The 14,371-nt window shown below is 44.6% G+C and overlaps 1 protein-coding gene across 3 annotated transcripts in view; it reads left to right on the top strand.

Annotated features, from left to right (window-relative positions):
• Nucleotides 1-304: 304 nt before the first annotated feature.
• Vps26c (VPS26 endosomal protein sorting factor C) overlaps nt 305-14,371 on the top strand; it is a 39,516-nt gene continuing 25,449 nt past the window's right edge. The window contains exon 1 of one of the 3 annotated variants that reach the window (XM_047564351.1): nt 305-620. Coding sequence is in view for 2 of the 3 variants with exons in the window: in XM_047564352.1 (XP_047420308.1) it covers nt 1,129-1,185 (57 nt within the window). In the remaining variant the exon portion in view is untranslated. Of the gene's footprint in view, nt 621-1,046; nt 1,186-14,371 lie in introns of those variants that run through there. The other 2 variants (XM_047564352.1, XM_047564349.1) reach the window with 2 other exon arrangements.

The following is a 14,371-nucleotide window of genomic DNA, read 5'->3' as shown; positions in this document are numbered from 1 at the left end:
AAGTTTGACCTTCCGCTTACTGGAAAAGCCCTTATGTAAGCATTTATCTCAATACGCGTAGGCGGCTGCTCCACACCGCACCGCTTGCCCTGGCTGGAGGCAGTAACCCCCTCTCCCCAGTATGCCCTGTCTACTTTAGTCAGTTGTTGCTGGGAATAAAAAGGAGAACAGGCAGGTCCATTCCAGCTCGGAATCGTGCAGCTCCAGCCAATCTCTGAGCGGGTGCGAGCGTCCTCCCCCGCCCGGCGCGGCCGGCGCGGCGGCGCACGCTGAATATTCAGCACCCGCTTCCAGGACACGCGCCTGGGGAATACCCACAAGCCCTCGCGGCGCGCGGCGCTGGGCTGGCGGGTGACCCAGCGCCACGGCTCCGAGCCCAGCGAGGTCACCCCGCGCTTCGCGAGACCTTGGCCCGGCGCGGGCGGGGGCGGGGCCGCCGGCCTGCCGCCAATCAGCGCTGCGCAGGACGCGAGCGCGGGGCCGCACCCCTGCGGGTGCCCGGAGTGCTCCCGTGGGAGGGCGGGGAATGGCGCCAAGCCGGGGAGGGGCAGAGCGGGTGCCGCCCCGCAGAACCCCGGGGAGGACGTGGAGGGGAGGCTGGAGGTGAGGAGAGGAAACAGGTATGAGGAGGGACCGCGTTCGCAAGCTGTAACCTCCCGAAGCCACCTCTGCAGCGCGGCTCTCCATGCCGCACAGCCCGATGGGAGACGGTCTTCCTGCACAGGGCGCGCCGGCGAGACGGCCTCGCCCCGCCCCCTGCCGAGGGGCACGCTGGGAGAGCCGCGACCGCCTCCTTCCCTCCCTGAAGAAGGGAGAAAGGGGTATTTCCGACGAAAGACGGTCCTTGCGGAAGGGGCGGGGCCATCTAGGTTCCGCCCCTCACTCCTGGCGCGTGCGGGGCTAGGTGCGAGTCCGGCTGTCCGCGCTAAGGCCCGCCCCTGCACCGGAAGGAGGGCGGCGTGGGGCGTACTCCCTCTCGGGTCAGAGGAGCCGAGCCGACGTCGAGCGCGAAGTCACGTGACGCCACGACCCGCGTAGGGAGGGGGCGGGGAGGAGAAGGAAGGGGGCGGGGCGACCCTTCCCGCGGGTCACGCGCAGCCGGAAGTGGCGACCTGCGTTGCATCCGAGATGGGGACTTCCCTGGACATCAAGATTAAAAGAGCGAATAAAGTTTATCACGCCGGGGTAAGTGGAAGGGTGGCCGGGCCTGCAGATTCCGTTGTCCCAGCGTTCCACGCACCTCCGGGCGACACTGGGCGAGGCAGAATGACACCGCCAGGTGTGCCCCAGCCAGGTGTGTACCCCAGGTGCGTCCCGCGCGCTGCCTGCTGCCGCGTGAGGGACCCGTGGAGGGCGTCTTCGGGGAGCGCGAGGGTCAGGGCGCGGCCCGGGCGCTGCGGCTGTCGGGCTCGCATGTCCCCTAGCCCGCGGTGCCCAGGCGTGACCTGTCACCTTGAGCCCTCTGGGTGGAGGAGCTGATGATCAGGCAGACGCCCCTTTCCCTCTCCCCAGCGTGGCTGCAGCGGTCTAATGAACGACAAGGTTAATTAACCCTGAAAGCAGAAATGTGCACACCTGGTGGAAGCTTGCTTAGGTAGTGGTCACTTCTAACAACAGGCACAACTTACTCTCTTCCTGCGAAGGAATGGCAAATTAAACGCAGCTCAAAAAGAGCGACTCTTTACGTCGTTAACAAGTTTTGTGTCATTGGCCCCCACGGACTTCGGTTTCCTTATTTGCAAAATGAGAATATTGAAAGTTTCCTTTAATTCAAAATCTGAACTCTTACCCACATCAGAATCAGTCACCCTGGAGAATTTTAAAATATTATTGACAAGGTCTCAACTACAGAGATATGGGTGATGCTGATGTTCAGCAGCTAGTGTTGAACACTTATTCCCACACTCTTTGGAATAAAATTAATAGCAGTCCTTGGTCATATGAATGCAGAGTGGTGTCAGATAGGGCAGAATGCCAGGCAAAGATCTTGAGTGGATACTAAATGTTTGGATAAAAGTTGGGGGAAATCTAGCGTTTATGCAGACTCAAGTGGCCTCCTCTCAGGTTATCCTACGAATGCAGACGCTACCTCTATAATGGATGACTGCTAGTCACCAGGCAGAACCAAAGTCAACAAGAACAACACCTTCCCGTCACCACTGACAAGACTGACAGATTATGTACCCCTCGTGCATTGAAAAGGATACAATCACCTATGTAGTATTCTTGCCAAAATATTTAATTTGTATGGGTTCATAAACCAGGCATATACCACTTGAGGGTCATTCAGTTCAACAGTTGACCAAGATTGCTCAGAAACGTCAGTGTCCTGAAGAAAAGGCAGGAGAGGTTTTCGAGATTAAAACACAGCTAAAGTACATGGAAACCAGATACAATGCACAATTTTTGATTAAAAACTTTAAATATGGACTATATGTTAGGTAATAGTTTTGTATTGGTGTTGAATTTCAACAGTGTGCTATTTGTATTTTGGTTACATTGGAGAATATTCTACATGCTGAATATTTAGAAGCAAAGTGTTGCAGATGGTCATGCCATGAATCGTGCACGTTTGTGTTCCTGTTTGTGTGTACAGGAGAAGCAGCAATTGTGGCAAGATATTAAAGATTGCTGGCTCTTGTTGAAAGCTTTGTAAGTCTACTTTATATTCTTTAAAAAAAAACAGCTTTATAGACATATAATCCAAATATCTTAAAATCCACCGTTTTACAGTATAATTCAGGGTTTTTAGCATATTTACAGAGTTGTGCATTCACAACAACTGTCTAATTTTAGAACATTTTCATTATCCCCAAAGAAACCTTGTACATATTACTAGTTAGACTTATTCCCTCTCTCTACTCAGTCCTGATAATCACAAATCTATTTTCTGTCTCTATGGATTTGCCTATTTTAAACATTTTATGTAAATGAAATAATACAATATGTGGCCTTTTATAACTGGCTTCTTTGACCTAGTGTAATGTTTTCAATTTTCATGCTACATGTAGTAGCATGTGTCAATTTCTTATTCATTTTTGTGGCTAAATAATATTCCCTTGTATGGCTAGACCACATGTTTATCCTTTCATCTGTTGGTGGACATTTAGGTTATTTTCATCTTCTGACTCTGATGAATAATGCTGTTATGGACATTCTAGTACAAATTTTTGTGTGAACATGTGTTTTCATTTTTCTTGGGTGTATTCCTAGGAGTGGATTTTGCCCAGTAACTTTACATTTAACTTTTTTTGAAGAGCCAGTCACAAAGGGCACCCACCTCATTGTCCACCAGGAGTATCTGAAGTTCCCAAGTTTTCCACTACTTTGTATCCATATGTCTTTTCTGAAGCTTGGAAATTGTTCTGAATAATAATGGAGAAGGGGAATGGCAAGTACATTTGAAAGTCTGACATTTTACTCAGAAATGTCATCCCAACTGAGATGCTGAGATGTTTTTTTAAACTTATGTACAGGTAATGAAAAGTACATTTAGAAAAGATGCAAGAAATGATGCGGCAAAGTTGCCCCAGTGGAACTGTTAGGCAGCCAGGACTGTCCCCATGGCAGCATAGTTGAAGATGGCTTTAGCTGTGCCCCATAGCATATCCCTTGGTGTGGGTCCCAGGTGGAGAATCTACAGTTGACTTACAGCAGTGTTACTTAATCTTCAGTCACTTTTCACATTTAAATGTATTCTAAAGGGAGACCTTATATGATGGTTGTAAAGAAAAACCTGTCTAACCTCTACTAACTTCATCTTTTTTTTTTTTTTTTTATTTTTAAAGGCAAGAAAGAAAGTAAGAATTTACTAAACCGATTGGTCTAATCAGCTGACAAAAATATATACCTGGCCATGTGTGCACATGACTTAGGTGCTAGACCCCAGGATCTGCCCCTTCAGGATAGGTGGAGTCTACAGCCAGCACTGTCATGACTGCTTCCTGAGCTCCAGTGCAAGATCTGGAGCTGGCTGGTCGCTTGGTGAGGTCTCAGTGCCCATGGACAGTGCATACTCCCAAGGGTAGTTTCCACCTGGTTGGAGAGAAGTACAGCTCTTTCCCACCTTTCCCACCTTCACTTGGCTCCAGGTGGAGCTAAGGGCATACAAAGTTTCTGTTTCCTCCTTCAATTTCAGTAGCATTGGTAAAGATTCAGTTACCAGAGGTTTAGCTACTAAGCATGTGCAGTTCTTGTAGTTGTACCCCCTTTGTCTGACCCTAAGCAATAATACCCCAGGCTTGAGGCCATAAGTGTTTGTCATTCAAGTGAAACATGTTTGTCCACATAACCATATAAAGCAATCCTATGTACTCAGCAGAAGTACTTGGGAAACATGGGTTTAGGGTTTTTAACATCCAGTATCACTCACTTTTCTAATTAAGAAATTGAAACTGAGACTCAATTTGATCAAGTTTGAAGAATTTGATCACCCAACTAATGACAGAGCTAGGTTCCAACTCAGATCAGTCTAATTCCAAATTGTGTCCATCTAGCACTTATTATACAGTGACCTAAGAGTGACCATTTTTATGCAGAATGGTGGAATCCATACCATGGAAATGGCTGTTATTTCCTAGGATTGTTATAAATAACATTGTCATATTTCAGTTAAAAACACTGATATGACTTCTGTTCTGGAAATATGCTGATTCTAACTTTTGGGGGTGTTGCAGGTATAGGATCTTACTATGCTTGTTACCTAGGCTGGCCTTGAATTCAATCCTCCAACCTTAGCCTCCAAGGTAGCTAGAATTACAGGCATGTGCCACTGTACCTGATATTATACTGATACTGTTTTTTTCAGACTTTCAATTATGAAAGCATTTGAAAACAGTTTTGATTTTTGTGGATGCCAGAGAACCTAAGTTATACTTGGATTTAAAATTGATATTTTTTCCCTAGAAAAAAATGTTGACAAAATTATTAAATTTGAAGCTTTAAAAATATAAGTGCAATACATGCCTTATAAGAAAGATGTAAAGAAAAGGCTCTTTTGGACTTCCCTTCCTGCCCTTAAAAGTATTCACAGGTGGTTTGTGTACTGTTCCAAACATGCATATACACACAAGTGCAACTGGCATCTTGTTCTTTTTTGCGTAATAGCATATCTTTTTTTTTTAATTTATTTTTATTGTAAACAAATGGGATACATCTTGTTTCTCTTTTAATAGCATATCTTTATCTGGGATTCTTTTTCATACCAATACATTTTCATCACTCCCATTTTTTTTAGATTGTTACTTAAGCAATAAATTCATTCAGATTCAACCAATGTCTATTGATCTCTGGAAGACTGTGGGTCAAGCAGAGATACGTAAATACATAAAATGCAAGGTGATAAAGTGCTCAGATAAGAGCGTGTGTGGCACAAAGTGTGATCTAGTCATTTTGGGGAAGAGGAAGCTGGTGCTCTTCTGGAGTCTCATTGAACCTAATTTTTGAAAATGAAATATTGAATCAGGGTCTAATCCCTGCTACTTTAGACACTGAGGCTTAGGGCCGCATCTATGGCAGTGGCAGAGCCCTGGCCTAACGTGTGAGGCACTGGGTTCGAGCCTCAGCACCACATAAAAATAAATAAATACAATTATTTTAAAAAAAGAGAAGCTGAGGTTGCTGGATTGCCAGTTTGAGGCCAACCTTGGCAACAATTGTTGTTTTGTTTTTATTGAAATAATACAGTGTAATTTACAGCACTCCTGGGAAATGAATAGCAACCATTTTCATGTTGACTTCAATTAGGAGGAGTGGACAGTGAGCAAAGTGAACCAGAACTTGTGGACATTTGGGAAGTAATCTCAGTTCATCGAAAGGTTTTTACAGTCACTCTTCCTTGTCTGAATTGACAGCAACAGCAATTTTTTTTAATGCAACTTGGCTTTATTATCTTTCCAAACTATTTCTTTGGTTGTCTTCAAGTTTATTTTGTCCTATTAAGAACACACTTCCTAAGTTCAGTATATTAAATTGTAATTCTCTTTAGAAATGCAGCTATTTCCCACCAACTACTGCTGCAGTTGCATCCCGCAAGATTTTTGCTTTTTCTAGGTTAGTAAATTATAAAGCACACACCCTTAACCCCATCTGGTCCTACTGGAGAGGGACAGGGGACCAGGAGAGAGATGGAATGAATTTGGAAGAAGTGGAATCACCTGCTCAGAGTCAGGAGTAGACACTGCCCCAGGGGCCCTGTTAAGGCTTCTTAGTTTAGTAACCTCCTGCTCTATAGCATCATGGAAGATACCAGCTTAAATACTCTACTGTCACATCCCAAAATCGTCTGCAGCAAGGTTTGATCCATATTATTTTTACTATTGCACAACTTTAATATCTTCTAATTTCTGTTATGATTTTTTTACATGAGTTATTTAGGAATGTGTGCTTTACTTTGTAATGTGACAACTCTGTCACAGGCTTATAATAATTTCTAATTTTAGAATTTCAATTTTATTTCATTAGTTAACTTTTTAGAGCTGGGGTCTTGCTAGGCTGCTCAGACTGGCCTCTAATTCCTGGGCCCAAGTGATCTTCCTGCCTTAGCCTCACATGTAACAGGCTTTTACCACTATACCTGATTCATATTTAAATTTGAGAAAATTCTTTGTGAGCAGAATTATGGAAAGAGTAGCTTTAAAAAGAAAGCGAGATTTTGATGGAGTAGAGGAATGTCAAGTCTAATGACCAGGAAAAGACAATATGGGACTGTTTACTGTAATTATAATGGGTAGTTACAAACATATGTGGTGTATACCTCCATCATTGCACTGATTGCCTTCTGTTGTCATGACTGTTCTGAATCTACCCAATTAAAATACATATATTTTTTAATATTTGTATTCCTAGGTCTGGCATTACCTACCACTTAGTAGACTGCTGAAAAACCATTTGTTAAATGATGACTTGAGGCCTTAAATTGTTCAAACAATTTCTAAGACTAATACTTTCTAAATGCATTAATCAGAAAGGGGGAACTCTTATAGGCCATTATGCATTTGCTTCGTGATTATAAATAATATTGTAGGCGTCATTTCTAGACAGATGTTGGTAAGGTTTATTCCTATTTTGACATAGCCCCGAAGCAATATATTGGGCCCCTCATTACTTGTATAGAAGAGTCTTTTTTTTTTGTACCAGGCATTGAACTCAGGGGCACTCAACAATTGAGCCACATCCCAGCCCTGTTTTGTACTTTACTTAGAGACAGGGTCTCACTGAGTTGCTTAGTGCCTCACTTTTGCTGAGGCTGGCTGTGAGCTTGCTATCCTCCTGCCTCAGCCTCCTGAGGTTCTGGGATTACAGGCATGCACCACCACTTCCAGCTAGAATAGTCATGCTTAGGGAATGATTCAAATAAATAGGGGAGGAGAGATTTCAGAATTCCTACAAATATGTTTTTCTCACTTAGGCATAGAAAATAATAGAAAGTTTCCCAGAGTTGGATTCCCCAGGGTCTTCATCCCAGCTCACTGGACCCAGGGTGAACACAGACCCTTCCTCAGATTTCCAACATAATGTCATGTCATCTTCTCTATAAAAGTTCTTCCCACTGAGCCTAAAAAGTTGACCTCTTGGGGCAGAGGTTGTGGCTTAGGGGTAGCGTGTCTGTCTGGCATGCGTGAGGCACTGAGTTCAATTCTCAGCACCACATATAAATAAATAAAATAAAGGTCCATTGACAACTAAAAAAAATATTTAAAAACAAAAACTTGACCCCTCTTTCCAAAGCACCATGTTTGGGATGAGACAATCATGAATGTGAAAAAAATTCCCTATTTTCATGTTTCCAGCAAAAGTGAATTTCCTAGGGGACGTTGAACTAATACTGTCTTATAAGAACGTGTGACAAGTACTTTAATCCTCACCACTGCTGTGCAGAGGTGCTGATGTCTTACTGTGTGGTTGAGAAGACAGAGGCCCCGAGAGTTCAGTGACATGCCCAGGGCCCTGGCGAGAGCAGACCTTAGAAAAGTTCATGTCTTATTTCCAAGTCCCGACTCACAGTGCCTTCTGTGGATCTTAATTCTTATCTATAGGATGGAAATGGCACCTATTCGGAGGTTGCACTTGGAGGATTAAATGAGAGAATGTTTCAGGAGTCATGGATTCTGACCCAGAGTGGTGGCTGGTGATTTGTTCCGTTTCCCATGCCTCACAGAGTCGGTCTGACCTGTGAGAACTGTTCTTTGTGTGCGTGACGTTAATCACATTGTACACCCCACAGATGGCACAGTAAGTGCTTGTCAGACAGTTCGCATATTGTCAGATACCTGTGGACCTGGAGTAGGGAGGGTGCGAGAACACGGAGAACATACATGTGTTGTAGCATCTTTGACCAGGAAAGCTGAGTGTGATTTTGGTGTTGCTGTATACTTCTTTGCATGGTACAGTAATATGTTCTTGATCAAAAAGTTTGACTAAGATGCATTAGAAATTCTATCTTCAGTGCACTGGGGAGCTTATTGGTTACAAGAACCCTGCAGTAAATCTTTCTGTAATGTAAATATAATTCATTTGTTTTTATAAATTCAGAATGTTTTACATTCTTAAATCTGGCACATGTACTCGTGAAAATGACACTGTTAAATATTATGGTTGTGAATGCATAAATAAGAGATTTACTCCCAGCGCAGCAGGTTCCAGTGACAGGGGATTTATGTACTGTGGGCCGATTACTATAACCACAGAAACCTCTGGATCTGCATTTTGTCTTACTTGGCTCACATGTAATTTCTTGTTTAAAAAAATAAAGAGTAGAAATCCTGTACATAACAGCTCATTATTATGAAGAAATATTGCAAAGCCAAAATACTATTTAAAAAAATAGCCTAACTATTCTACTTGGTCCTACTAAATTCTTAGTAAATGAATTATAAGTAGGTCTCTTTTCACTGATAAACTAATATTCCTGAAAAGGCTTGTCTCCTAAATCATGACCTAACCCTTGTATAATGCATGAGAGGGATTTGCAGAATTATCCTAGCTAGCCTCCTTGAAAACTGGGGTGCAATAAAACTGTCCCGTAGTTCTCCATTATTGCAGCAGGTCTCACGCTGGCCTGAGCCAGCTCCACCACGACAGGGTGTGTCTGCTTCCAGACGCAGCAGCTGGACAAGTCTCAGCATGCCATACGCTCTTGGCCTGGTGGGCTGCTCTTCACTGCTCTCCGGTCCTGTCCTCCTGGAGTCTGCTGGCAGCGGCCCCGCCTTCCCTGTGGCCCGGAACCTTCAGTCCTCACCCTCTACCTCATTGCTGTTGCTCCCCAGCGCTGAAGGCCCAGCTGTGCTGCTCACAGACTGGACCCCCAGCGGTCTGGGGAGGTGGCACCTCTCTTGTCCCTCTTGCCCACTCGGTGGCCCAGCGGTCTGTCCGTAGTCGTCTTCCACTGCAGTGAACATGATTCTCATCCTAGGTGGCACAGCGCGCGACCTGTTCAGGCAGGTTCACTGCTGTTGTCACACGTGGCCTGCTTCCCCCCAAAACGCTGCCCTCCCATCTCATTATGTGTCCTTCTACTGGGCCAAAGTAGCCCCTCTGACACCTGTCACTCAGTGTCACACCTCAGCTCCCTTCTCTGCAGTCTTCTGCTCCCACTCAATGACTGACCTCTTAGCAAAGCAGAGTCCCAAAAGTCAGATGGCGAAGCTGGGTTTCCATTTCCTCTCCATTTTCATTTCAGTTACACCTGAAGAGTGTTTAATGCCCTGGCTCCTCACCTCTTCCCGCTTTTCCCTGGGTAGTTGTTGTATCTGCATGCACTTCTTTTCCTAGACATGTCTGTAGCCCCCACGCCCCTTAATTACTCTTGTAGGCATCAGCCTCCGTTCAGAAGACAGACTGCCATGGTAGCCAGCAGCCATGGGGTTACCGCTTCCCTTCCGAGTGAGCGCATGAGGCCAGACTCTTTCAGGGGAGCATCAACAAATCAGCAGCCAACAGCAGCAGGCCAAGTTCAACTCAGCTTTGCCCTGTTTGTATGTCCAGGGCTTGGGGAGGACAGTCAGTGCCTGGACCTGCCCCTGCTCTCTCTGACCGTGGGGTCCTGGGGTCCTTTCAGTCGGGGCAGGGCTGCTCAGAGCCTTCACCCGGCAGAGCGACATCATGTGCTCCCTGGAGAGGGCGGTGCCTGCCAGGCCTGTGGATGCAGATCCTCCTCTCCCAGAGCACTTTCTAGATTAGCTGTTTCTGGCCACATTTTGGGGAACCTCACTTCTCTTCTCATATTTCATGTTAAAATATAAAAATGGCAGATTTTAAACTTTTCTACAAATAAAACATCAAGTGAAAGCTTATCATTAGTATGTCCTGTCACGTTTTCATACAAAGATGTAATGATGGGCATGTTGTAAACACTTGTGTGGAAAGAAGAGTCCTCACTCCAGTTACCCTCCAGCTCACCTGCACACAAGATTTTCTGGGAATATTTTTATGGTGATCAGCTCCTGCCTTGGTTTCTTATTGTCTGTAGTGTGCAGAAAAAAATTTCAGGCTCAGAGAAGTGGTCTACTTTCTTAAAGCCATGGAAAATATATTTATCTTTCATACTGTAAATTACAAATCAGTATTTATTTCTTTATAAACAGTTCAAGAAAATGAATATTGTTTAGGGTAAATGTTGACCAGAAAAAATTGAAACAATGAAATATATAAAATGAAATCTTACATATAATTCTGATGTCATTTTTTATAAATATAATGCACATTAAAACAGTTTATATAGATGAACCAGAGCTTTTGTATTTTAAATGAGGATATCCAGTCCCCTGCTGCCCTCCCAGACTCTTCTTAATGACTGCTCAGATGCCTGCTCAGGCCTCTGGTCTCTTTGAAAAGTACTGGTTCACTGTGACGCAGTGGTGCACACCTCTAATCCCAGTGACTATGAGGCTGAGGCAGGAGGATTGCCTCAAGTTCAAGACCAACCTTCACAATTTAGTGAGACTCTCAGCAATTTATTGAGACCCTGTCTCAAAAAAGGACTGGGGTTGTAGCTCACCAGTAGAGTGCCCCTGGGTTCAATCTGCAGTACCAAAAGAAAAAAAAAAGTACTGGTTCCTGAATATAATGACCAGCCAGAACCAGTGAGGTTAAAATTTTTTCATTCCAACCCATTTTATTTGGTCTTATGTCAGAATTTATAGGCTGGTTAACTTCCAGGTACAAGGCAGTAGTACAGAGCGTGGAACACGACTTACAACTTTTCACTTCCATTTACTGGAGGATGTAAACCATCAGTTGATTGATAGCCTTGACTAGTCTCTGCCAGTTTCCTCCTTGGTAACTGCCTGACTGGAGTCTGTGCCTGGGTCCAGTGTAAGCTGGCAGGCTCCAGCCGCCTTCGCTGCTATCCTTGCTCAAGTCTGAACTTGCACTGTGGTCCTCTGACTCTTAGTAGGAACCTGTCCTTCATCAAGCTGCCCTGACCCTGGGTTACTTATGTGCAGATGGGACTTGCCTCTACGTAGCTTCAAGGTCACACCAGCTGTGCTCAGGCAAGTCTGTGGTGTCCACTGCACTTTCCAGTGCAGCTGAGTTCCATTAATCTTCACCACCCTCCCTCTCCCTCCCCATGGTGGTTCTTATTCACACTTAACAGTTTGTCACATGCCAGGGATGATGTCAGCCAAAAGTTGGCCCTTTTTTGTTTCATCACAAAGGACCGTTCAGGACAGTTACCCTAAAACCCAAATTATCATGTTCGGGAAAGGAACAGAAGCCCCATCACTTTAAAGTGAGGGGTAAAAGGGCAGAAATTCTATTCTTCAATAATAATCAGGGTAAAATTGACTTTTTTGTTTATTGAAAAAAGACACAGAGGTGTTAGTCTGACCATATGTTTCACATCTTTCGAAAAAATTTCAATTAGTTTTGTAAATTTAAAAAATGGCTGGGGCCGGGCTCGGTGGTGAAGGCTTGTCTAGTCTGCGGGAGACCCTAGGTTCCATCCCTAGCGCTGCAAGGAGGAGGAGGAGACGCCCACGGTGCCCTTCAGCTGAGACCTTGTTCCCTGTGGCAGGTCATCCCGGCTGTCGCCTTCATTTGCGCTGGACTCACTCTCATCCTCTGAGGTTTTCCTGCATCCTGACTTGGATTTGGATGGGGGACTTCGTCGTTCCTTTGTGAGGCTGTTCAGAGTGTGCATGGCCTGCTGTGGGAAGCTTTTCTTTGGTGGAGTCTGTCTACACTGCAGTCGTTACTGGGGCATGTAATTGTCCAGCTCCCTGTAACTGGAGCCCTCCTAAACTATTCGTTGATAGTCTGGAGTCTTCACACACATTTAGGCCAGCAGTTCCAACCAGTGTCAACCACTGAGCCACGTCCCCAACCCTTCTTATTTTTTACTTTTGAGACGGGGCCTCGCTAAGTTGCTAAAGGCCTCGCTAAAGTTGCTGAGGCTGGCTTTGAACTTGTCATCCTCCTGCCTCAGCCTCCGAGTTGCTGGGATAATGGGTGGTACACAGATCCAAGCCCAATGCCAGCTCTCTGAGCTCTGCAAGTTTAATGCTGTTGAACTCTAAAATCAGGTAATCTCTAGTGATGTGTCATTTTACTAATAGGTAGTTATCTAACCTCTGAAAGCGCACAGCACACCAGGATTAGGATTTAATACACTTCTGCTCAAGACCCCATTATTTACTTTTGGTTTTTATAAATAGTATTGATTATCTTATTTTTCCTCTTCTCAAACATTAACCTGGTGGCTCAGGTTTCTTTTTTTCAGGCTCTAGATGTTTCAGAACTAGGAATTGGGGATCTCGCCCTTGGGACAGTAGCGTTGCTTTTTGCCGCCTCATGTTGCTTGGTATTTCCCCCAGTTTTTATATGCTGCCATGCTTAGAGGAGAGGATATCCTGAACTCAAGCCGCCTGAGAGCAGGTGCCTCCTGGTGGGCGTGCCAGAACCCTTGCTGAAGGAATGATGGTCTGTCTTCTGCTTGTGGCCTGGGAGTTAGTGCACATAAGTCATGTCAGTTGATACCTTGATATTTTGTTACAGTTCCATTGCTAGTGAACCTTTTTAAAAATATTTTTTAGTTGTCAATGGTGGTTTTATTTTATTTATTTATTTGTATGCAGTGCTGAGGTTCGAGCCCAGGGCCTCACACACACCTGACGGTGCTCTACCACTGAGCCACGACTCCAGCCCTGATTTTTTATAGATTTTTTGCTTAGTCACTTAGAATGAGCCTATGTCCATAAAGTAGTATAACTATATTTCCGTCTATACTTGATACCTGTACTTGGTACCTCCCATGTTTGTTTGTTTTTAATTGAGGCATAATTGCATGTAATAGAGGACCCTTGCAGTGTAAAGTTCACTGACAGTACACCATCTCCTTCAGGGCATGGAACAGTTCTGCCACTCCAGAATTCCCTAGAGCCCTTTTTAGTCAGCCTCATCAGTCCTTACAGTTTGGCTCTTCCAGAACATCAAATAAATGGCATGAACGTGATCATTTGCTCCGTATCTGGCTTTGTCAGTAGTGTAATGCACGAGATTCCTCCAAGCTGTGGGTGTCGGTCGTTCTTGCCTTTTATTGCCAAGTCGCCTGCCCTGTGTGTATGTGCCACAGTTGTTCATCCATCCACTCATAGAAGGGTGCTGGGTTGGTTATGGATAAAGCTGCTGGAAGCATTTGTGCAGGGGTTTGGGTGAACGTAAGCACTCATTTCACTGGGGTAAAATCCAGGAATGGCAGTGCTGGGGAGCATTATCTCAGTGTTAATGATAGCTCAGAGATTGGAACATCCTCTGCAAAACTCTCCTTTCTAGAACTTCAGTGAATACACATAGTATTGGCCATCACTCACAATGTGGAAAAATATCTGGTGATTGTTTATTCTGTTTTTCAAGAAAGATGGAGAACAGTTGTTTTACAGAATAGTGGAAATGGGGATACCTAATACATTGAAATTTCTTCAATGTCTCTGATTTCCATTTTCCAACCAAAATGAGTCTCTGAGTGCTATTAAGAAAGAATAGAGCGTTTCAATAAGCAATTAATTGTCTAATTCCTGTTTTCCCACTTGGCTCAGTAACTTACCTGTGATTCATCTTCGCGTTAGTTAACTACTTAGTGCATTTGATTCCCTGTTGGTAGATAAAAGAGCTTGCATTATCGTGTACAAGATCTTTCAACCAAATGTGGTCTAAGAGTACCAGGAGGTTGTGAGGATAGAAGCGAAATGTCAGGAGGGAAGGGCTTGTTTAGATGTGCAATGACTGTTATGGTTGGACCTACTTTGCAGCATCAGAAAAGAAAAAGTCTGAAAGCCAGGTGCGTGGTGCACACCTGTAATCCCAGCAACTCAGGAGGCTGAGCAGGAGGATCGCAAGTTCAAAGCCAGCCTCAGCAAAAGCGAGGTGCTAA

Source organism: Sciurus carolinensis, chromosome 9, assembly GCF_902686445.1.
Source record: "Sciurus carolinensis chromosome 9, mSciCar1.2, whole genome shotgun sequence".
Taxonomy (NCBI): Eukaryota; Metazoa; Chordata; class Mammalia; order Rodentia; family Sciuridae; genus Sciurus; species Sciurus carolinensis.
This window is presented reverse-complemented; position numbering and strand designations above follow the sequence as displayed.